The 25,835-nt window shown below is 31.8% G+C and overlaps 1 protein-coding gene and 1 pseudogene across 1 annotated transcript; both read left to right on the top strand.

Annotated features, from left to right (window-relative positions):
- The first annotated feature begins 5,912 nt into the window (after positions 1-5,912).
- LOC106292256 lies at positions 5,913-7,821 on the top strand (annotated as a pseudogene).
- Positions 7,822-13,665: 5,844 nt separating this feature from the next.
- On the top strand, positions 13,666-19,350 carry LOC106295015 (topless-related protein 2-like). Its single transcript, XM_013730766.1, has 22 exons — positions 13,666-13,867; positions 13,954-14,133; positions 14,217-14,330; positions 14,430-14,588; positions 14,668-14,848; positions 14,943-15,081; positions 15,163-15,275; positions 15,352-15,487; positions 15,575-15,684; positions 15,794-15,863; positions 15,953-16,023; positions 16,110-16,298; positions 16,388-16,515; positions 16,604-16,838; positions 16,927-17,085; positions 17,161-17,256; positions 17,461-17,613; positions 17,699-17,986; positions 18,069-18,293; positions 18,380-18,562; positions 18,640-18,815; positions 18,890-19,350. The coding sequence occupies exons 1-22, from the start codon at positions 13,788-13,790 to the stop codon at positions 19,113-19,115; spliced, it is 3,411 nt and encodes a 1,136-aa protein (XP_013586220.1). The 5' UTR covers positions 13,666-13,787; the 3' UTR covers positions 19,116-19,350.
- The last annotated feature ends 6,485 nt before the right edge of the window (positions 19,351-25,835 follow it).

Below are 25,835 nucleotides of genomic sequence, written 5' to 3'. Positions count from 1 at the left end.
TAACTTTATCCATGGTTATATACATAAATTAAGAATATGTGCTTTTCTTATTTTTGATAAAAGATTCACTACAAAATAAGTGTTGAATTGTATCACTTAATTTGTATCACAAAACTAAGTGATCTTATTTTACATTACTTATTTATAAATGAGGCAAAAGAAAATACATAATTTAGCATCAGTTACAATAAATGATGTTAGTATTAATAAATTTGGCATCAATTGAATAAAGTGATATAATTTCTATAAATTAAAATCATTTAAACAAAAGTGATATAATTATATATATTTAAATTGATTAACTAATTGATGTATTTCTTTTTTTAGTTAACATCAATTACAAAAATAATACAAAATTTACATCAGTAACAAGTGATTCTAACAAAAACTATATTAATGATTCTCTTCCTAAAATTCTATTTTCACATTCAAACGTAACGGGTACCTTAAGGATTCATAATTATGTTTTTAATAATTAAATAACATATAGAACTAGGAGGCCATGTTGCTTTGACCCTTGAATATATCACTAGTTACAACTTACAATATTGCATATCTTTTATAATCAAGTCTTTTGACTGATTAATATATCAATGACAAATTTCCTTGTCCAAACGTTAAGTCAGTGGTGCCCACGTCATTGTTAATGTCAAAAATCGTTAATTTCACTATCCAAATAAAAATGTATATAAAAATTGTAGTTCTCATTTCTGAAAAATTAGTTTAGATTGGTATCAGATATTTATGTCGAAAAAGAAGGAATCTGTTTTGTATATTGTTTGATGTGGACTTTCACTTTTAGAAACACAATTAGTTATTTGATCATAATTCTAAAATTTTATTCGATAAGAACTGAGATATTGAACGTGACCTAGAAAGGACAGAAGGTGGAAATTGATAGACTTTAATCACGTACTTGTAGCTTGTTTATGCAAGGGAGTCTTACTCTTTTCCAGAGATATCCTAGAGGAAGAGACTACGAAGGGTTCAGTAAGTTTCATAAGGGTTAACTAGATCCTAACCGCAGATATGACTTTTCAGTTTTTAATTATTCATTTTATTAAATGATGTATTTGTAAAATTCATTCATTAAGTAAATTTTTTTTTTTGCATCTTAAACTATCTATTTTTTTACGAATGTGTGATATCATATAAAAAAATATAATAAAATGAGTATACATAGTTAATTAGATAATTGTAAAAACATAAATTTTTTTTTCGTTTGCGATATCATATAAATAATGATCCCTCCAGTTAACAAAAATCATGAATTTTTTATGTGTAATTTTTTTTTTGACCATTTCCTTAAAACTATATTAAATTTTATATATTTTAATTAGAATTTTTTTAATATCTTTACCTTTTTATTTGAAATGCAACTCAATATTTTTTTTAAACTTACAACAAACATATAATTTTTAAAAACATAGTCATTCTTAAATATTTTTTGAATAAATAATTATTTTTAAATTTAATCAACTGAAAATAATATCCGTACAATTGTGTGAGTAAAATTCTAGTTTTATTGATGCATGTTATATATTGGTGTTGTATGTTTTATGTAATATTTTAATGATGCACGTTTTTTAAAATCTCCATTATTAAAATTATGCACGTAAGGATAACTCATTAGTTTTTTTTGTTGATTAAATGACATTATGTCCAAATTTATTTAAGAATATTTCATTAAGGTAACTGAAAAAGACAAACAATAAAATAGGAAGTTTAAATTTATTTAAGCATATTTCACTAATGTAACTGAATATGCAAGTAATAAATTAGGCAGTTTTATTCGTTTTAGTATATTTCATAAATGCAACTGAAAAAGACAAGGAAAAAAATAGGGAGTTTAATTAATGAAGTAAGAATATTTTCAAATGGGTACTTCTTTTTTAATAATATAGACTAGACCCTGATCCGCGCGCCAGCGCGGATATGAATTTTCAGTTTTTAATTATTTATTTTATTAAATGATGTATTTGTAATATTCGTTCATATTATATTCATTAAGTAAATAATTTTTTTTTGCATATTAAACTATCTATTTTTTAATTAAAAACATAGTCATTCTTAAATATTTTTTGAATAAATAATTATTTTTAAATTTAATCAACTGAAAATAATATCCGTACAATTGTGTGAGTCAAATTCTAGTTTTATTGATGCATGTTATATATTAGTGCTGCATGTTTTAGGTAACATTTTAATGATGCACGTTTTTAAAAATCTCTATTATTAAAATTATTGCACGTAAGGATAACTCATGAGTTTTTTTGGTTGATTAAATGACTTTATGTCCTAATTTATTTAAGGATATTTCATTAAGTTAACTGAAAAAGACAAACAATAAAGTAGGAAGTTTAAATTCATTTAAGCATATTTCATTAATGTAACTCAAAAGACAAGTAATAAATTAGGCAGTTTTATTCGTTTTAGGATATTTCATAAATGCAACTGAAAAAGACAAGCAAAAAAAAGAAAGTTTAATTAATGAAGTAATAACATTTTTAAATGGATACTTCTCTTTTGATAATATAGATGTTTAATGTTTTGTCATCTACCAGATTTTCAAGAGTATTGATGTTGCGAGTTGCTTTCATTTATTTGTCAGATTTCTAGGCCGTTATCATAATTGGATTTGGGAAAAGAAATTGCTACGTCAAAGGAAACACAATATTGGATTAAGGTCAAGGTTCGAAACATTTCTTCTCTGCAAAAGCTTTCACAACCAAGACTTTCACTTCTTTTTATTGGAGGTTAGTGGGAATACTTGTTGTTTCATTTCATCATTATCACTGAAACAATAAATAGAGACACAAAATTAAAAAGAAAAAGTAATAAACCTTATCCAAATTTATAATAAATCAACACATTTTCAGTATACAAAAAAAAGTCAAAACGCTAAAAGATTTACAATCCTAAGAAAAATTTCCAGCAAACGTATTGTTCAAGTTGTTTTCATAGTTTTATAAGGTTTTTAAAACTAAATCAATTATTATAATTGTTTTCATTGTTACAATGTTGCGACATAATTTGAATGTCATGCACATAGAGAATAATGTGTTTGATAATCTAACCTACACATTGTTGGATGACAAAAACAAATCGAAAGATAATCTGAATGCCAGAAAAGATCTTCGTGAGATGGGTATACGTTCTGACTTGTGGCCTGATGATAATTACAAGTATCAAGCTGCGTGTTTTTCTCTGAACAATCATGGAAAAGATACTTTTTTAAGTGTCTTACAAAATGTAAAACTTCCAGATGGTTATGCTTCAAACATATCAAGTTGTGTTGATGTTAGTGGTCGAAAGCTAGCAGGCTTAAAACGCTATGATTGTCACGTGATAATGAGAGATTTATTTTCAGTCGCAGTTCGAAATCTGTTGCCAACAGATGTGACATCAACCATTGTCGAGATCTGTAAGTTTTTTAGAGATATCTCTGCAAAAGTTCTTGATATCGATGAGCTTGATAGATTACAAGATCGTATTGTGGTGACTTTATGGCGTATAGAGATGTTTTTTCCTCCATCTTTTTTTACAGTGATGGTACATTTAATAGTACATCTCACAGAAGAGGCAAAACTTGGTGGGCCAGTTCCATTTCGTTGGATTTATCCGATTGAAAGGTGTGTTTTGATTAACTAATATATATATATATATATAAATATATATACACACACATTTGAAACCTTACTTGATTCAATTACCTACAAGACTCTAGGATACTTTAAATCATATGTTCGGAATTGCTCCAAGCCAGAAGGATCTATATGTGAGCAGTATTTAGCTGATGAGTGTATAACATTTTGTTCATTGTATCTCAATGATATAGAGACACGATTCACTCGGACTGGCCGTGTTGATGATCAGCCTTTAGCTGATACTAACATTCTACCACATTCAGAACTTCTACTTACTTTTCCAAACCATGAAAGATTTGTTGGAGCAGGTCAAGTTTATTCTCTTAGTGATGTTGAGAGACAACAAGCACAACGACATGTATTGATCAACTGTCAACTACTTGATCCATTACGAGAGTAAGTTTATCTCTTTCAAGAATAACTAGTTCAATTATGTTTCATTCAAGTTTACTAATATACTTGTTATGTTACTTGATTGTTTAGGAAATATAAAAACGAGCTGTTGATGAAACAATCTCATCAGTAGGCATCGTGCTATTAAAATTGATCGAGAAATGCATCTTAATATTGCAAACTGGCTCAAACAGAAAGTAGAATCAAATGAGTTAGATGGGATAACTGATGATATACGGTGTTTATCTTTGGGTCCATCTGATAAAGTTTTGAAGTATACAGCTTATAATATCAATGGTTGCAAGTTCCGTACAGCGGAAAGAGAAGCTAATTTGAAAACACAAAATAGTGGTGTTTATGTGGCTGCTGAGACTGTGAGCTATGCTAGTTCTCGTGATCCTAACCCAAGAACAGGAATTGTTTCATACTATGGCAACCTTACCGAAGTTATGGAGCTCAACTACTATGAAGTTTTCAAAGTTGTATTATTCAAGTCCTTACAGGTCCTTACACGTCGGTATAATCTTTAGTCATCAGAATGTTTCAAGTGCATTTGAAGCTGTACTGAGTTCTGAATATCTTTTCTATCTTCAGAAATTTGAAACGTACGATTCAAAAGGCATTGTAGTGGCTGGAGACAATAACAAATGGCAAAGTATACATGGATCACTTCTTTTTTTTCTAGGGGTGTGGATCAAATTATTGTTTCGAGGCTACAACTAGTTGGTATTACTTTAAAAATAATATTTGGCATGTATCAATCAAAATAATTTCACTTGATGTAACCAACTTAGAATTTTAAGAACGTTTCTATCTGCAAGTGAGAGACATTGATGTTGCTTTTGCAGGTGCTTGTACGTGACATGTGGGTCTTTGAGAAGGCTCTATTCTATACAAAAGCTTGATGGCGTCTTTGTGGCAGGATCGAGTCTTGTATGATTTTTTGCCAATTCTACATTGTCATTCTTCTATTATCTGTTGCAACAAAGCTTGAATGTTATATGATTAGGCCTGAATGAACTACCACTGTCTTTAAGAATACATACATTTTTCCTAAATGTGAGTACATGTAAAATAAATTGAACTATTTATAACTTCATCTAAAAGTTTAAAGTACACGTGTATAAATGCATATGTACCTACATGCATAAATATATTTACAGCTTATAAAGTACAAAAGTTAATTGTTAGCATAAATTTATGACTAAAAACAATAAATATAATATAATAATATAAATCATGAATGCGTCTTGCACATATATGCATCATTTAGCCAATAGAGTTGTTAGCATAAATTTATGAAAAAATTTGGTGGGTAACAATCTGAGTGAACTTCGGACACATGCATGTATTAGTGAAAATATGTGAAAATATGTGAATAATCTCTGTTTTTTGATCCCGCCACTACGTTTTTTCTCAAGCGAGAATTAATTATAGAGTTTCTTAATTATATATATGTTTACTTTTTTTTTTGCAGGCACACTACGGTTTTTTGACGGTTAAGGTACGTAGCTCTGATCCTGATTGAATTCAATAGTTGGGATACCTTTAGCAGATTGATTTGATTAGATGGTTTAATCCACTAAGTGAACGAGCTTTGAGTGGATTAATTTGATTCTCCAAAACGAGTCTCTCTTCAAAAACGAAAGAAAATTGTTGTAAATGTATCTTTTTCAGGTTTTTTTGAGCAATATATCTTCTTCTGAGTTTCAACGTCTTTGTTGAAACATAAATTGTCTCAAACATTTATATATCTTCTGTGAGGTTTAGTTAAGTTTTTTTTTGTCTTCTTCTTCTTCTTCTCAATTTGTCGATAGTTGTAAGAATGAATATAACAAGTTTTATTTATTTTTTTTTATCTTGTTTAGGATTATGGATTTCATGGATTCAGAGACACAACCTCCAAATGATTCACCGCATTTAGAAACAAGTTTCAATGCGCCTCGTCCACTTGCTCCAGAATGTAAAAGCTTCAAATGGAAAATACAAGTGATAGGTAATATAATCTAAATTGATCACTGCTTTTAATATTAATAGAAATTTTTTTTCAAAGAAATTGTTAATTAGAGATTTAGTCAACAAGCTATACACGCATGATTTTCTATTTCTCTTTCATTTGGTATCTTATTATTTTATTGAACATATTAGATGGTGGAAACTTGTAAGCCATATTTTTCTCTGCTTGACTCTATTTTATTGTCTCCTCACTAGACTTAGTTTTATATTATGTAATAATTTATTTTTACTGTCTATGTATTGTTTATGTGTTTATCAATAAGATTCTGAGGGCAGTGTAGAAGGCAAAATGGTGACATCTAAAGATGTACGGAAACTTCAGAGCAGTAAAGTGATCGTGCATTTTGATGAAATTAGCGGTCAACCAATTGGGGATTCTTGTGGTTTACTCGGATCATGGTTAGGTCAATTAAGCAATGATGTGAATTTGCTACCTATCAATTACAGTGATGGGAGGATGGTTAATACTCACACTAAAAGAAAAGCGTGGGATGTTATTCAGGTAGCTTATGCCATCAATTCATCTCTATATATTTTCTTGATCAAGTAATGTTTTTTGATATATATATATTATTTTAATGAATTGCTGGGTATTGCTTTTTCAGTCCAAATTCTGGTTTGATGATCCTACGATGAGAAAATGATATGTGATGAGTGCATTGGGAAGCAAATGCAAAGATGTTAAACTACGTCTTTGGAAAGAACACAAACGAGATGATCAACTTCAAACACTGCAGAATCGACCCAATAATGTTCCTGAAGAACAATGGGAGCATTTTGTGCACATGAGATTTACTGAAAAATGGAAGGTAAAATTTATTTATTGTACATTTATATGTTGTATATTTCTTATCAAGCACATTAAATATTTTTACATTTTAGATATCAGAAAATGCAAGGGAGGAATACAGAGAACCAAAAAAAACATACTATGCCTCATGTATGTGGAAGAAAGAGTTTCTCAAGAAAAAGAAATGATATAGTAAGTAACATTCATAGTTATGATATAAAACTAGTTTATTATACTAATTTTGTTTATGAAGACAATCAAAACCGGAAAAACTCCATGTCGAGCAGAGTTTTTTATTGAGACGCGCACGAAACCTGATAGAAGCTTTCTATGTGAAGAGGCGAAAACACGAGCGGTTAGTTTTATATAAAATCATCATTCATTACTTTTTTGCCAATTAGTTTAACATTTACTTTTTGCATGTTTTTTAGGAAGCGCTTACAACTTTGTTGAATCAAAATTCTCATGGCACAAGCAATGTTGCAGCCACACTGGATGATGAATTTTCTCAAGTTTTTGGTCCAGGACGAGTACGTTGTGTTGGTCGAGGACCTACACCATCAAAATTGGTGAGACGTTGTACTGCAACTAGACAAGAGGTGGAAAATTCTGAAATGGTCGTTGGGTTGCAGACACAAGTGAAAGAATTATCAGATCAAGTTAAGGGAATGAGTACTTTCATCCAACAAATAATTAGTACTTCAACTGGTGAACAGGTAATAATATTTATAATAATAGTCTATAAGTTAAAATATATCATTATATATTATATATAAAACTAATACATTAAAATAAATACTTAGGCAAGAGCATGGGCTGCAAGTTTTGCAGTAGCTTTTGCTAACATACCAAACCCACCTTTCGCAAACATACCAACTCCATCTAATCCTAATCAGGTAAATAGTATGTTTTTGTTTAAAAAAAATCGTATGATACATAACAATTTATAATATTTTATTTCAGGAAATGGAATGATGCAGGTGTCCATGGATATTCAAATGTTGGAAACTATGCTGGTGATCATCATTAACATTAGTTTAGCAACATTTTTCTACAATGTTTGTTTAATTTATTTCTGTTTTATGAATTTGTATTACGGATGAATTATGTAAATCAGATGCTTGTAGATTAATTAGTAATTCAGATTTGTGTTTTTCTTAAATTTGTTTTTTTTGTTTTCTAAAATATAATATTTTTAATACTAAACAAGGAACCCGTGCGATATCACACGGAACTCATTTTATAAAAAGTAAATTTGCCATTTTTGTAAAATAACACTTTATAAAAACTATCAAAAATTGGTTTTAAAAAAATTCATGTGTTATAAAATTATCTTGCATGCAAATGTATTCTTTTATTTTATTTAATATTTTTAAATAAAATATTATTAATTATCAATCCAAACCGGGCATTGGTTTAAGATGAGAAAGTAGAACTGGACAAAAGTAGACAAAAATTAACTAAAAGAAAACCCTAGACTCAAACATTGCTTTGACTGTCCCCTAGCTGCTGTGTCGCATCAAGGTGCATTTCACCACTTTAAATGGCGGTTTATCTTGAGCCCTTATAAACACGGTAATTCCAACATATATAAAATTATGATAAAAGATGCAATCTGTTACATATATTTGGTTTAATATTATATTAAACCAGTTTCTTTTAGGCGAGAGAGAGTAAATCAGTTTTATATGATTTCTTAATCAGAACTCATATAAAACTTTGTCTCATTTTTCACTCATGAGTCTATTTAGTCTCAAACCAAAAAGCAATCCCATCCAAGTGTTTTTCTTTTCTTAATTGCTTTGTTACACATAATTTCATTCATTTTTGATTGAGTTGATTCAAATTGTCTTTTCTTCCCGGTGATGAAGGCCCTGTTCGGTACGTGAGCACTGCTGTAGCGAGTAGTGAGAAGAAAATAACATGGAGAACAGCGAATTAATGGAGATATATTACAGTGGTGAAAGCAGAGGAAGAGCAAAAGATGTAGCTGTTGACTCAAATTAATTACGGAGCATGTCGCTGTTTCATTCGGTGATCCACAGTTTCCTATAGTTTCTCTTATTCTCACCATTAAAGTGATCGCTGCATCCTAGGCAAGAAATTTTCATCATTCCTTTCATAATTATGATCGCTGCCGCAGCGTTCACAGAATGAACCGGACCGAAGTTGATCTATGTCGCTGTTTTTGTCTCCCTATGAGAGTGTTGCTCTTTGGCAGTGGTGGAGCCAGCCTAGTTTTTTGGGAGGGTCAAACTCATAATGTGTATATATTACATGGGTCAACATACCCACAATTTGCAAAATTTTCCTTTTTTTTTAGTAAAAATGCATGTAAATTTTTTTATGTTTTAAAAATCATGTGGGTCATTTGACCACCCTCCTAACCAGCTGCCTCCGCCATTGCTCTTCGGCTGTAGATTGTGCTCTCCACATTTTTGTATTGTCGGTTTCTTTCCGTCGTCTTTAACTTACAGCTTCTATCCTTCCGAGAAAGTCTCTAAAGGTGTTAAATGTTCTCTATCACAGGATGCATCATCACAAAATAGGTACTCCTAAATCTAACCGCATTTTCAAGAGACTCCACACAAGGGTACCAATTGAAAGTACTATTTTTTTTCATGTTTCTTGTTGTTGTATTTTTCATTGCTCACAATATATATCAAAAATTGCAATGGTTAATCACCAAAGATTGCAATGATTAATTGAATTCAAAAGTTGATAACCGTTGCAATGGTTGAACATCAAAATTTGCAATGATTAACTATCAAAAGTTATAATGGTTCATTTAAACAGTTGCAAATATTAATCTCAACAGTTGTAAGAATTCATTTAAATGGTTGCAACGATTCACATAAATCTCTAGCATAACATTATCTATATATGAAACTAAGAAAATAAAATATTAAAACACACAAAAAGAAATTATAAGTGAAAAGGTACAATAAACAACTATGAGCGAAAATGTATAATACTAAAACATAATAAATAAAATTCAAAAGACATAAATTAAAATGAAATAAAATTTTAAAAATAAAATTCAAAAGACATAAACTATAAACGAAAAAGTACCATAAATGGATATGAACAAATATGCATAATAAACAGTCACGAGCAAAATTATAATGAAAAGACATAACCGTATGAATTAATTGGGATTCTAATAACAATGCATTAACCAAGTCCTTTTATTAATGGCTCTTCAGATGTGACTGAACCTCTAATAGTAAAATATTGGTAATATTATGGATTTCTTCTTTTCTTCCTCGTTGATGTTTATATTATTAATCAACAACAGCAAAATCATTCTTATAATGCTTCGTCATCATCGTGATATCATCCCACTAAATGTTGGAAAGCGAAGAACCATCTTCCACTAACACAATACATTTTAGAAGTAAATAAGCAAGTAAAAGAAATCTAAAAATCCAATGGAAATCAAGACAGAAACTAACAGAGCATGAAGACGAGTCTCACGAAATACATTTAGAAATGCGAGAGGGTTCAGAGGTTTGGAGAAATTAACAAATAAAATGTGAGGGAGATGAAGAAGACGATGCTTTCCAGATTTCAATTGAAAGAAATTAATATTTCTCTTTAGTGTATTGTTTAGTGGGAGACAAACCTTTTTATCTAATAACATTGTTTCGTTTAGGATTTTGGCAAACACGTAAAACTCTTTCTACTATTTTTTGTTGACAAAATTTCATTTGAATATCTTTTAAAATTTGGTAACCAAATAACTGCATAGAACTTTTTTTCACCATTTTATAATTAGTGAGATTAGTGAAAATTTTACTTTGACAAATGCATGGACATCGACTATTTATAGATTTTAAAAATCTATTTGAATAGTCACAACTCTTCAATTTGAATAATCGCATTTTTCCAATATAAAAGTAGTTATTTTGAAAAGATACTTATAGTCACAACTTTTCACTTTTTAAAAGATACTTATATAAATAGTCACAACCTTTAGACATTTTTTATAAAAGACACAACCTTCCAACATTTTTGTAAAAGACACAACCTTTTAGACATCTTTTACAAAATACACAACATTTCAACATAAGTGGATTAACAACTTTTGAAATTAATTGGGATTACTATTATTAGTAGATTAATAATAAATACGGAAATAAAAAATATTTTCATCACTTTTTATAAGTGATACATTTAATTAGAATCATTTGTGAAAACTGAAATAAATGTAACATCAATTATAAGTAAGTGATAACAATACTTTAAATCAGTAATTATAAATGATACATTTTTTGAATCACTTCTTAAAATTGATATTAATTATAGGGTTTTTTTGCACATTGAGAGTTTTTTTGCACAAAACCCTTAATTATATGTCAGTTATTTATAAGTGATACAAATTATTAAATCAATTATTTTAATTGATAGAAATACTTACATCATTTAGTATAGTTGATGTAAGAACTAATATCATTTATCAGAAATGATACATAATAACATCATTTATGTAAATGATGTAAATAATTTATATTTTTGCATCAATTATTAAATGAATTGATGTAATTATTTGCATCACCACTTCCAGAGTCATTTTTTAAGTGATGTAAAACTCTTTTACATTATTTATAAGTAATGCAAATATTCAAAATAAATGATGTAAGACTACCCTTTTTTGTAGTGATTGTGTGCTTTTCTTCTTCTGATACATATCCCAAAATAAATGCATACGTGCAAACTAAAAACATATCTAACAAAATATATTAATTTGTGTTATTTCCATTCGTTAGAGATTTAACTTTCTAGTATTTTCGAAGGTTATTTTGGAAGTTTACCAAAAATGAATATTTTATGGGCCTTTAACAATATAAAACATTTTAATATAAAAACATTTTTGTTCGAACCAAAAATATATAAAACATTTTAATAAGAAAGCTATACTTGCATTTGAAATATGAATTCATACCAATTGTTTTCTTTACAGAGAAATTAGGTCACATGTCCATGGTATATGAAAAATTAAGTTTCTACACATAACACATGATTGACTATGATATTCTATGTATGTTATGTTTAATTGATTATTTACCTTTGTATCACACACACCACACATTTTCTTTTTCTCTCTCAGTTTATAATTTTATTTTTTCTATCTCTGATCATTTCACTTTCTTTTGCCGCAATCATTTCTATTTTTAACATTACCACCATTGTTATCGTTGGTTGTTTCATTTTTTGCTCCTATCACCGCTTCTACCATTGTGTCCACTGTTTTCTTTTCCACCACCATATACGATTATTTTATTTTTTGCCACCATCATCATCGTTTCCACCATTGTCGCCACATCTCCATCATTTTTTCTTCCACCACTGTCACCACTGGTTATCTCTTTACTTTTTTCCACTGTCTCATTTTCTCTTCCATCTTATGCAATGGTTACTTTTTCTCACCAACTTTGGCAATTGAACCAGTTTATCTTCTCTACTAATCATATATCCTCTTCCGCCTAGTCACTCTTCTTCTTCTTAAATGTAAATTTGTTTAGTGCTATTCTATTTAGTGAAATAGAATAGAAATGTGATTTTAAAGTAAGAGATATGTGTTATATTTTGTTGATGTATCATTTTATGAATTAAGTAGTAATATTTATTGATTAAAACTAAGTGATTACATACCCTATACTATATTACTAAAAATTGACAATTGCCAAAAAGTTAAACACCTTGAACCAGTAAAACAAAGACTATACCATTTAAATATATAATGTGGTATAGTATCCGATATAGTATAATTAAGTTTCATAATTGAAAAGTGGACAACTCCGGCGATAGTGCCACAAACTCCTCCGCAAATAGTATTTTCTCCTACACCTTATGATTTACATGGCTCATAACAATTACAATACTATAATGTTTGTAATATAGTATAGTTTACAAATGTATTTTGCAACCGTCTGTTTATTTCCATGTTTCTTAAAGCACTTTCTTCATCTATTTCAGTTTTCTTTTCTCACAACAAATACAGTACACCACTTAGAACTTATGCAATGACACATATGGAAGTATAAATTGTATTTGGAAACCATTTGTGTGTTTGATAATATGACCATACTACACTGAATATAGTAGAGTCTATTGTCTGTCTTTTCTTTTCACTTTGAATTTTTTCTCCACGCGCACGCGCTCCAAAGGAGAAAATCAGTCATTTTTTAGGCGTAACTTATCACATCGAAAAGATAATACCGTAAAATGAGTATATTCTTCATTTTTATGATTCTTATGAATATCCAACAAATTGTGCTTTCTTTATATCTTCTTAACATTTACACAATTAAAAAAAAAACTGTTTTCACTATGAATCAGCTCACGCACAATTTTTTTTTTTTTTCACTGCAGCTCACTGCTCACGTACAACTAATATTTTAATAACCAGCCGACAAAATCGCGCTACGAGATGAACGGAGATACCGAGACCACGTCATCCCTCCTGACAACGTAACATGTGGCGGACGCAAGTGAACTCTGCTCAATCCAGTTCAATTCCATCTCTCGAATCCGCGTCCACTTACGAGTTATTATCATCTACTTTGCATCCCACCTTTTTCATTTAACAGATCCGCACAATAATACGCCACGTGTTATTATAGACTACCGACAGAGAGTTCTTGGATCCACACTTCCGCTTTTTCGTAGGCGTAAGCGCATCAGATAAAATCCAAGCAAAAGGATCAGACCAAACAGCGCAGATCAACGAGGTTATCAGCTTATATAACAACAAGAGCGCTTATCACTGATAAGCGAGATATCTTATCAACCTTCTATCTCTGTCTCTGGGGGTCAGCCCTTATCGTTTGTAGATGGAGGAGAACAAGAAAACCCTAGAAAACCATTTCCAGACGACGACTTAATCAAAACCCGTCTCACACGAACACACCAGATCCGAACCTCGAGAGGTTAATGAAATGTCGTCTCTGAGCAGAGAGTTAGTTTTCTTAATCCTCCAGTTCTTAGATGAAGAGAAGTTCAAGGAATCTGTTCACAAGTAAGTCTTTTTGTTCTTTGTCTGTTAAGATTTTGTGTTGGATGAGTTTTTGTAATTTTGGTTTTGATTTGTGTGTGTGTTAAAAGGCTAGAGCAGGAATCTGGGTTCTACTTTAATATAAAGTACTTTGAAGAGAAAGCTTTAGCTGGTGAGTGGGACGAAGTGGAGAAGTATCTCTCAGGGTTTACCAAAGTTGATGATAATCGTTACTCTATGAAGATTTTCTTTGAGATCAGGAAGCAAAAGTATCTCGAAGCTCTAGATCGGTAAATGGTTTATTCTTGCTTGAATTTAAAGACTAGTGTGTTCTTTCTTGAATTGATTTTACATTTGTGTGTGTTTGTTTCAGTAATGACAGAGCAAAAGCTGTTGAGATATTAGCCAAAGACTTGAAAGTCTTTGCTACCTTTAACGAGGAGCTTTACAAGGAGATCACTCAGCTTCTCACTCTTGAGAATTTCAGGTTAAGTTTTTTTTATTTAATTTTTTGTCTTTAATGGAATTGAAAGGCAGACAGACACTTTAGTGTTGAAGAGTTTGTGTGTGTTTGATAATTCCACAGGGAGAACGAGCAATTGTCGAAGTATGGTGATACAAAGTCAGCGAGGAATATAATGTACACTGAGCTGAAGAAGCTCATCGAGGCGAATCCTCTGTTTAGAGAGAAGCTAGCCTTCCCTAGCTTCAAGGCTTCTCGCCTGAGAACTTTGATTAATCAAAGGTTTATAACTAAAATGATCTTTCTTGAAAGAAAAAAGAATGAGTTTTAAGTGTTTAATGTTTTTATTTTGGTGTTGCAGCTTGAATTGGCAGCACCAGCTATGTAAAAACCCGAGGCCTAATCCTGACATCAAGACATTGTTCTTGGATCACTCTTGCAATGCAGCAAACGGTGGTGCTCGTGCACTCACTCCTGTGAATCTTCCTGTTGCTGCTGTTGCTAGACCTTCTAACTTTGTTCCTCTTGGTGTACATGGTGGAGTTAGGATCTCTTACTTTATCACTTCTCCCTTCTATTATAACTTAAATGTTTTAGATTTTGAGAATTGATGAAACTGTTTATGTTTGTGCACAGCCTTTTCAATCTACTCCTGCTCCAGCTCCTAATCCCAATGCTCTAGCTGGGTGGATGGCTAACCCAAATCCTGCCTCATCAGTTCCATCTGGTGTCGTGGCTTCTGCTTCTCCTTTTCCTATGCAGCAGCCAAATCAAGGTAGGTTTCATCTGTCAAGTGTTTGGATATTACCTCTTAATGGTTTGATCTAAATCTTGTTGCTGTGTTTGGTTGCAACAGTTAATGCTCTGAAACATCCTAGACCACCGTCAAACTCTCTAGGATTGATGGATTATCAGAATGCTGCTGATCACGACCAGCTCATGAGACGTTTACGGTCTGCACAAAATGAGGTAACTGCCTTGGAAGCTCTCGTGGATTTTGGAATTTGCGTTTCTGATGTTTTGAGTACTTTTGCAAAATTCACAGGTCACATATCCTTCACATTCTCATCCTCCCTCTGCGTCACTTGATGACCTCCCTAGAAATGTGGTGAGTACAATGCGCCAAGGGTCGGTGGTGATGAGCATGGATTTTCACCCTGCGCATCACACTTTGCTCGCTGGTCAGTCGATTTCTACCATGAAGAGCTTATTAGAGTTTGAGCATTTTTTTGTTGGCTCTTGTTTTTTAACATCTCTGTTACTTTTAGTTGGCGGTTCAAGCGGCGAAATCAGCTTGTGGGAAGTTGGATCCAGAGAGAAGATCGTCACAGAGCCTTTTAAGATATGGAATATGTCAGCCTGTTCTGGTGTCCTCCAGGTTAGTATTAGCACTTAAATTAATGCAGCCTTGAGTGATATATGTTATGTTATGTCTTGTGAGATGAAACTTTACTAACTAGTACTCACCTGGTAAATGTTCTTCTCAGGGTACTATTGTCAAAGAACCATCAATATCCGTCACTCGTGTAGCATGGAGCCCAGATGGCAATTTTATTGGTATGGAGATTGTTCTCATTACAACTAGGCTCAAGAAAATGTTACAAAGACACAGGGTTTGAAACTTGTGTGTCCTTTTCTGTCTGCAGGGGTTTCATTTAATAAACATCTGATTCATGTATATGCGTACCAAGGCTCAGACCTACGCCAACACCTTGAGGTATGTTTTACTCTTCTTTTCTGTACTTACCTCTCTTGTCTTTGTGGCACCAAACTTAATTAGTCTATATGTTTTCTGTGTATTAGATTGAAGCTCATGTAGGACGTGTGAATGACTTGGCGTTCGCCCACCCAAACAAGCAAATATGTATTGTGACTTGTGGGGATGACAAATTGATCAAGGTGTGGGATATAAACGGGAAGAAGCTTTACACCTTTGAAGGCCACGAGGCATCGGTTTATTCCATTTGCCCTCACCAGAAGGAAAATATTCAGGTAGAAGCAAGCATCTCTTTGTTTATACAAAAACCTTAACTTCTCCTTTTTTTTAATTTTATAATTTTCTTCTCTTCTTTACAATGCAGTTTATATTCTCAACTGCCCTAGATGGTAAAATCAAGGCTTGGCTCTATGATAATGTTGGTTCTAGGGTTGATTACGACGCACCAGGACAGTGGTGTACAACGATGTTATACAGTGCTGATGGAAGCAGGTCAATTCTTCTTATATGAATACGTCTCTCTGCATTAATAGAAAAGCTCTTGTAAATAGTTGAGTAACCATTTTGCTGTGGGTTTCAGGTTATTTTCTTGTGGAACGAGTAAAGATGGAGACTCTTTCCTTGTTGAGTGGAATGAAAGCGAAGGTGCCCTGAAGAGGACATATCTAGGCTTTAGGAAGAAATCTAAGGGAGTTGTTCAGTTTGATACAACTCGTAATCGTTTCTTGGCTGTTGGTGAAGACAATCAAATCAAATTCTGGGACATGGATAATACTAATATGTTGACTACTGCTGAAGCTGAAGGAGGCCTTCCGGTAATGAAAATTCTTGCTCTAGCTATATTCCTCGTGGCTTCTTGTTGCCTTACACTGATTTGTAATGTACCGTTGTTGTTATCATCAGAGTCTTCCACGTTTGAGGTTCAACAAGGAAGGAAACCTTCTTGCGGTTAGTACAGCGGATAACGGATTCAAGATCCTTGCAAATGCTGATGGGCTTAGAACCTTGAGAGCATATGAAGCTCGTTCTCATGAAGCATCTAAAGCTACCATTGAGATGAAGGTTGGATTTAACTCCTTTTTACGCCGCACTAAATGAGCTTTTTTGCCCAGTTTAACTCAAGTGTCAGGGAACCAGGTATCAACTTCCGCAATGGTTTCAGCCCTGAGCCCAGTTGTTGGTAAAATTGAACACATGGACACAAGCTCTCCTGCAAGGCCCACACCAATTCCTGTATGATTAATTTTTTTTTTTTTTTTTTTCTTTATAGAAATCTCCTTATTAACTCAAGAATCCTCATCTGTCGACTGATTCCTTCACAAAACTAATTGATATGGGAATATTAGAATCATGGCCTAAGTGTATAAGGATCTTGTTTTTTTTTTGTTTTGTTTACAATTTTACTGTCATCTAACTTTGATGTTGTGACATATGCAGAATGGTATAGAGGCAATGTCAAGAAGTATAGAAAAGCCAAGAAACTTGGAATCTGTTGTTGATAAGTCTAAAACCTTGGAGCTAACAGAAATTGTTGACCCCACTCAGTGCAGACAAGTGACAATGCCAGATAGCAAGGATTCTGTCAGCAAGGTTTGTTGTCCGTCTCAGCTTTAAACCTTCTCATCAGTTGTCATGTTCATTATCTCAGAACTAATCTTTTGCTGATATTCTAAAGGTTGCTCGGCTTCTTTATACAAATTCCGGTGTTGGCGTATTGGCTCTGGGAGCAAATGGTGTTCAAAGACTATGGAAGTGGAGCCGCAATGAGCAGAATCCAACTGGGAAGGCAACCGCTAGTGTAACTCCACAGCATTGGCAGCCTAACAGCGGTCTCCTAATGGCAAACGATGTCTCTGAGAATCCTGAAGCAGCTGTGCCGTGTATAGCGCTTTCTAAGAATGACTCTTACGTGATGTCAGCTTGTGGTGGAAAGGTTTCCTTGTTCAATATGATGACTTTCAAAGTAAGCAGTTCTAACCAATCTTCACTTCTTTGTTACTCTCTTAGAGGACGTTTCCGTATCATTTTTCACTTTTGTTTGACAGGTGATGACAACCTTCATGCCACCACCACCAGCTTCAACCTTTTTGGCGTTTCATCCTCAAGATAATAACATTATTGCAATCGGAATGGAAGACTCTAGTATCCATATCTACAACGTGAGGGTTGATGAGGTGAAAACAAAGCTGAAAGGTCACCAGAAGCACATAACCGGTCTAGCATTCTCTACCGCACTCAATACCCTCGTCTCTTCTGGTGCTGATGCTCAGGTAATAACGCATAGTTAATTTGTTTTTCTGAAGTTGCTATTTGAATCTTTGCTTTCTTTTTTTTTTTTTTTTTTTAATTATTACAGCTCTTCTTTTGGACCGCTGACACATGGGAGAAGAAGAAATCTTCAGCGATTTCACTACCACCTGGAAAAGCACCGGTGGGTGACACACGTGTCCAGTTCCACAACGACCAAATCCATCTGTTGGTTTCACATGAGACGCAGCTTGCTATTTACCATGCTACAAAGATGGAATGTATACATAAGGTAAACCAAAGAATCTTTCCTTTTTTTGTTACCTCGTCCTATCTTGAATGATAATCACGACAATGTACTTGTTGCAGTGGGTGCCACAAGAAGCTCTCTCTTCGCCCATAACCTCTGCATCTTACTCGTGCAACAGCCAGCTGGTTTACGCATCATTCGCTGATGGAAACATTGCTGTCTTTGATGCTGATTCCTTGAGACTCAGATGTCGCATTGCTCCTTCTGCTTACATGCCCCAACCAACACCCAACAGGTGAAGAAGCTTTGCTAATATAGTCTTGTAACCATTAACATTTTCTTGAACCAAATGTTATTTTTATGTGATAGTGCACCGATCATTCCACAAGTGATCACGACACATCCACAAGAACCGAACCAGTTAGCAGTTGGACTCTCTGATGGTTCAGTTAAAGTGATTGAGCCATCTGAAGCTTCGAGAAGATGGGGCGTGGGGGTTGCAGTTAATGCAGATAAAGCAGGGACAGAGAATGGACGGCCATCGAGCTCATCAGCAGCTAATAACTCAAGTTCAGATCATCAGATGCAAAGGTAAGAAGAAAAGGAAAAACAGTTTGCTGTCAGTTAAAGTTAGTTGACAGAGTTTATTTTGGGTTGTAAAGTTGTGATAGCTTGTGTGCCTGTTTTTTTGTAAATGAGATCCTTTAAATTAAATCAGTAGGGCGTATTAACAGGTTTTTTTTTTTTGGTATTTGTTGGCGTTATTATAACATTAAAAAGCTTTACTCTTGAATGTACCTTTTAATATATGCTGTTTGAGTTCTGAGTGATCATAATTTATGTTAGTCATGATGTTATTATAGTCGAGGAAAGAAATAGTATGATGGTGTAAGACTGAATCAAGCTTTATATTTTTTTGTTATGCATGTCATGGCTCGCTTTTAGCACCAGCATGCAACTAGAGCATTGTACTAATCAAAAAGTCATGTTCCCGGACAGAGTAGTTTTTTTAGAAACGAACAATGTGTATGTCCTTGAATAGGCGGCCCTAAACACTATCTCTGCAGTTGTCAAATCAATGATGGCAACATTATCTCTCATTCCAGCTCGTTCAGATAAAACCTCAATAGAATTCACTTCACCAGACGATGATTGCTCGTCCAACACAGAGAAAGACGAGCAACTGTGCCTAGACTTTTGGCAGCATTCTTCAGATGATCTGTCACCTGAATAAACATAAAAGTTGGAATTGTACCTTAAAACTTCCTTGTGCTCAACCCAACCCACAAGTGAAGCAGAAGAAGAACATGTAAACTTCCAAAAGGCGTTGTAGTATGGGCAACCCAACAGCAAGCGTCATTCCAGAGCCTGTCTCAACAGCACCAATAACATCCTATATGGTCCAAAGATGAGCCATAGATTAAAAAAGAATGTAGCTTACTAATAGAAGATAAAGTCGTGTGGTAGTGACAAGAATGTGGTGACGGAATAACAAAAGCTCAAACATCGGCATAAACTAAGGAATGTCAAAGAGCGAGCATAAGAAAAAAGTAGCAGGATGTACAGAATAATCCAACGAAAGTATATTAAAGTTTTAAATATTCGAAAGTTTCTAGTGAACATGAAAATGGTCCAACAGGAAGACATGATGCAGCTCAATTGTTTAACCTTCTTAAGTTGTCTTTCAAATGGAGATAGTTCGAGATTTTAATCAAACCAAAGCTACACACCACAGCGTTTTATCTAATGATACTAGTGAAAGACCACTGCTAAGTGATTCCTTCCAAATCTTTAATCTCTAACCGAAGTTTGGTTAACTTAAATTAATTCAAATCGAATAATTAGGGCTCGGACAGACCCCTGTCACTTGGAGAACACGGAAACAGAAAATAGTAAGCTCGTCATTCTAGTTCGAGAGTGAATCGAAACCTTTTTATCTATTTCCGTAATCCATATTATTGCACGCTTTTAGCAGTCATAATTGCTAAAGAAGTGATGACTGATTAGCATTAGCATGCAATTGGAGCATTGATTACTGATTAGTGCTAAATTCAAAAAAGTAGTCCAACTGTTTTTGACTTTTCATTCCAAATCTCACAAGCAACCGGTAATTATCATGGATCTGGCCGTAATCTATGGCTCGTTTGAAGAAAAAAAAACACATAAAATTTATTCGTCTCGCATGGCTTGAAACAATGTGTTTTCAACATTGAGTAGTAACTTTATGATATATATAAAAGACTTGAGAGAGAAGGTAGGTGTGAAATGTAATTAAGGAGTGGGGTCTCTTCCGCCAACCACACAAGGGATCCGAGGAACAGAATCAAAACTTTCAACACATATTAAAGCTAATCTATTTTAACGCTATTTTTGCTTATTTATTTACACATGCAAGGAACTACTTTCTCTTTTGGGCAAGAAGTTAGTAAGGCTGTTTTGTTGATTGTATGTTGGAATATCGTAGTCGTCTCTATATGAATCAGCTGAGCTAAGCTAACTACTAGCGTGTGGGTTTATAAATAGTTCGGTTCACCAAATTTATTAAGTTAATTTTGGGTGTGTCAAATCCAGAGACGCGCTTAAATTTTTAGGATCCAAATGGTAAATGCTGAACGACAGCAATGCGATCCGTAAAAAAAAAAGATTACATCACTACAATGATTTTTAAAATCTCTAAATAAATAAGTTGATCAATCTAAATATATAATAAATTTTTATTAAACTAACCATAAATTAATTATTAATGTTCTTCATTCTTTCCATAAATAAAAATTACAAAAAATTTCTAATGTGACTAAAGTATATATGATAATTAATGATTTTGAATAATAAATATTTGATAAAAATTAGTGTATCCTCTATCATTTTTTTCAATTTGAACTTATTAAAATAAATTAAACAACCACATTAACCATATAATAAAAATTTATATTTCCGTTTATGTTATATTTTGAATTTTTGAAAATGACTATAAATTACTAAAATTGTTAAAAGTCTCGCATTAAATTTTTTGTGAACCATAGTTTAAATTTTTTATTACAAGATTCAAATGATTACAAAATCATATAAGTATGAAATCTCATTTAATAAATATTAAGATTAAATATAAATATAATTTAAATTAAACTATATACCATATAAAATATAAATTTTTTTTTTTTGAAATTTCCTTTGAAATATTTTTTTGATAATAGCTTTGAAAAAATATTGACAACTTAATATTTAAATTTTGCATTGATTTTATAATTTTTGTTATAAAAAGATACAAATGATAAAAAAACAATATAAGTAGACAAAATTATTTAATAAATATCGATATTAAAATATACTATATATCTATGTTAATCTCATTTAATTTAGTTATAGAACATATAAAATAGAAAAAGTGTTTGTTAGGATAAATAAATTTTATTTATATGTTCACATCAATTTAATAATATACGCAATAGTTACTGATTTTATAAAATATTTATTATATATTTATTATTTCATAATATGTAAAAAAAATATATAACAAGTAAAAATAATGTATATATAATATTCATCTCGTGTAAGGCGCATGTCTTAACTTAGTGTATATATTTGTTACTGTTAAAAGCAGTGCTGTACTTCTACTTACCATGGGGACCCTTAATGCCATAAGCCAAAAATATAGTTTCATGTTAAACACTTTCTAATAAATAAATTATACATTTGGAACATTTTCAAAGCATTTTAAACTATTTAATAATAGTAAATTATAAAAATTCGAAGAAATTAATGTGTTAATTAAATTTTGATTGGCTAAAACTTATGATATATAGTTAAACACAAAATCATGTATTTATAACTAAAATTTAATTTATTTTATTAATATGTGTGAAAACTCAAAAACATACCTTGTTTACGGATGGAGTAAATTGTAAATATGCCATGTAAGTTTTATATGCCCTAAACCATGGTTTTTTTGGTTAATATGCACGGCTTGCTCAAATCCCTTAGACTGAAGAACTGATATCCATATTTTTCTTTTTACTTCAAGATTTCGAATGACAAGATTGCTCTGATTTTCAGTCTTTTCACATGCATTCCAAGGTTAGTTTGGCTATGAGTATAAAGTATTTATATTAGTATTGTATGCAAACGCCTTTCATAAAGCGTAAACGGTATTTAGAATGTCTTGTTTAAGTATTTTAGTTCAAGTATATTTGTTAATACTAGAGATGGATTCGGATACCGGTTCTTACATTTTTATGTATTGATAGTTTTTTCGTAATTAGTGTTATATATTTTAGATGGATCGTAATATAACTAATTGTATTCAAAAGACCTAGATTGAATCAGGTTTATTTTTGGTACAAATATCATAATCCGTTTCAGATACATTTGTTATTTAGATATTTTTTGGTTCCTATACATCAGAACCGAACTCATCCAGACCCAGAAAGACCAAACTCAAAACCTACACATAAATTTATAATATTCAACCGAGCCAAATTTCAAAACAAAAAAAAAACGATACCAGAAAAGAACAATTCATACCTAAATGGATAGCCAATATTTTGCCTAACTGATTTTATAAATTAATAAAAATGACTATTTATATGTGTTTGGCTAAATCAAATGAAATCGAAAGAGTTTTTTATTTAATAAAATAATTATATGAAGTGGAAAATTTAGTGACAATAAATATAATACATTTTTATTATTTTGATTAACTTATATTTTTTTACAAAACATGTATTTGAATTACGTTTTTGGCTGCGTAATTTTTCACCGATTGAAACTAAAATAAATAAATAAAAAGTTTTAGTAAAACAAACTAAACCAAACGTTTAACCACATGCAAAATCCAGTTATTTTACATTTTTGATTATATAATTGGCACAAAGTTAATATTGTTTAACTAATAAATAAAAATATGCACTATTATTATTATGGTAATATAATTAATGATGTGATGTATTATTAAAGTAATATAATTAATGAAATTGTTAAACTGAGTTAAATATGAAAAGATAATTAATGTAATTATTTTAATAAAATTACAATATATTTTTTTATACTGTTATCTATGTTTTCAAAAAAATTTCGTTTATACTACTATTCATGTTTTCAAACATTACCAAAATATATTTTAATTTTAATAATATAGATAACTCTTTTTGGGCAGAAGAACATGTCATATTGTCATATGATATACTATCTCACACATTTGAGGCGTTAATTAATGCATGCAATTAGGACTGGACATTTTATCCGTTAAATTTGATTCGATTCGTTATTCGTTTCGATTCGATCCAAAAATTCTGGATATCCGTAAACCTTCGAAGCAAAGCAAATACTAAAAATTAATATCCGTTAAAATCGAAGCAAATCACAAATATTAAAATTTTGGGAAGCGGATATCTGATCCGATCCGACAATATATAAATACATGTATATCTTGATTATATTTAAAGTTTTAAATGTATAAATTATATAATTATTATTCTAACATATGATTTGACAAATTATATTCACATTATTACTTATATAAAAGTATTATATGAAAGGAAGTGAAAAAATTTATGACAACTATAACTTTTTTTTAAGTTTTGTCTTATTATAATTGTTAACTAAGTTTAAAAAATTTACAAAATATGTAGCTTCATTTCTTCTTTTAATTTTTATATTATATATCATGCAAAAAAATATTTTACAAAACAAATTTGTATACAAATTTTTAAGATTATTTGTATAAATCAAAACATATGAGATATTCGTAAGTATTCGTAAATATCCGCAAATATCTATTTATTTTTCGGATATCCGTTTTTCCGAATATCCGTATTTTTCTGGAGCAAAGCAAATCGAAAAATTAGATATCCGTGACATACAAAGCAAATTACAAATACCTTCAAAAACCTGGATATCCGATATTTTTTGTATATGCAATGACTGAGTTTGTAAGAGTAAAGTCGGGAACAAGTGGTAAGAAAAAATATTACAGAAGTATTACATTATTGTTTTGAAATTTAGACAGCTAAGGTTGCATCCAAGAAGGCAAAAAGAATGATAAATTTATCAACTGATAATATCGGAAAATTAAAATTCCAAATTGTTATGGAAGCGCCGTATTGCAAACGGGGGAGGCGCAGAATTTGTTGACTTTAATATCATTATGGATCCCGCTGTCACTATGCATGCACAGTAACTTTACTTTTTCATTTCTATATAAACGATCGTTTCGATCGTTTGTAAAACACACCATCCTTCTCCTTCTAATAACACATCCTCTCTTCTTATCAGTGTTATCTTCTTCGTACGGGTATAAAATTTTGCCCTTATTTAAATTTCTGCGATACAATAAAATTCCAGTTCTTTTTATAACACGTTATCAGCACGATCACTCTGCGATTCGGTAAAATTTATTTGTATCATTTATATCCTGTTATAATGGTCGGTATACCGCCTCTACTATTATTTATATCATGTTATAATGGCCGGAATACCGCCTATATTATTTACTAGTAATTTAATTTATTTATTGGTCGGCCGAGCCGCCTTATATTCTGTTTATTATTTATTGGTCGGCCGAGCCGCCTTATATTCTGTTTATTATTTATTGGTCGGCCGAGCCGCCTTATATTCTGTTTATTATTTATTGGTCGGCCGAGCCGCCTTATATTCTGTTTATTATTTATTGGTCGGCCGAGCCGCCTTATATTCTGTTTATTATTTATTGGTCGGCCGAGCCGCCTTATATTCTGTTTATTATTTATTGGTCGGCCGAGCCGCCTTATATTCTGTTTATTATTTATTGGTCGGCCGAGCCGCCTTATATTCTGTTTATTATTTATTGGTCGGCCGAGCCGCCTTATATTCTGTTTATTATTTATTGGTCGGCCGAGCCGCCTTATATTCTGTTTATTATTTATTGGTCGGCCGAGCCGCCTTATATTCTGTTTATTATTTATTGGTCGGCCGAGCCGCCTTATATTCTGTTTATTATTTATTGGTCGGCCGTTTAAGATGAATATCGGTTTAATTTTCTTTACATCGCTTCTCCTTGTAATTGCTTGCATGATTAATGTAAACGGTTCCTTTTAATATTAATAATATTCTAATAATTTTGTGCTTCAGAAATTCAAATGGCAAAAATCGAGAAACTTCAGTTTCCGGCATTGGAAGTGACTGGGACAAACTACACGGCATGGTTTACAAATATGGAGCTTCATCTAGATTCCGAGGAAATACTCGGAACAATAAAAGACGGCAATACATCAACCTCTCATGAAAAGGCTAAGGCCGTGATATTTCTGAGAAAGCATCTAGATGAAACTCTTACGCATGA

This window comes from Brassica oleracea, chromosome C5 (assembly GCF_000695525.1).
Source record: "Brassica oleracea var. oleracea cultivar TO1000 chromosome C5, BOL, whole genome shotgun sequence".
NCBI classification, from domain to species: domain Eukaryota; kingdom Viridiplantae; phylum Streptophyta; class Magnoliopsida; order Brassicales; family Brassicaceae; genus Brassica; species Brassica oleracea.
The sequence above is the reverse complement of the archived record's forward strand: the minus strand, read 5'-3'. Positions and strand labels throughout refer to the sequence as shown.

Coding starts and splice junctions, on each gene's coding strand:
- LOC106295015 (XM_013730766.1), top strand. CDS start 13,788: ATGTCGTCTCTGAGCAGAGAGTTAGTTTTCTTAATCCTCCAGTTCTTA. Junction 15,685..15,793: donor CCTGTTCTGGTGTCCTCCAG/GTTAGTATTAGC, acceptor TGTTCTTCTCAG/GGTACTATTGTCAAAGAACC. Junction 15,864..15,952: donor CCCAGATGGCAATTTTATTG/GTATGGAGATTG, acceptor TTCTGTCTGCAG/GGGTTTCATTTAATAAACAT.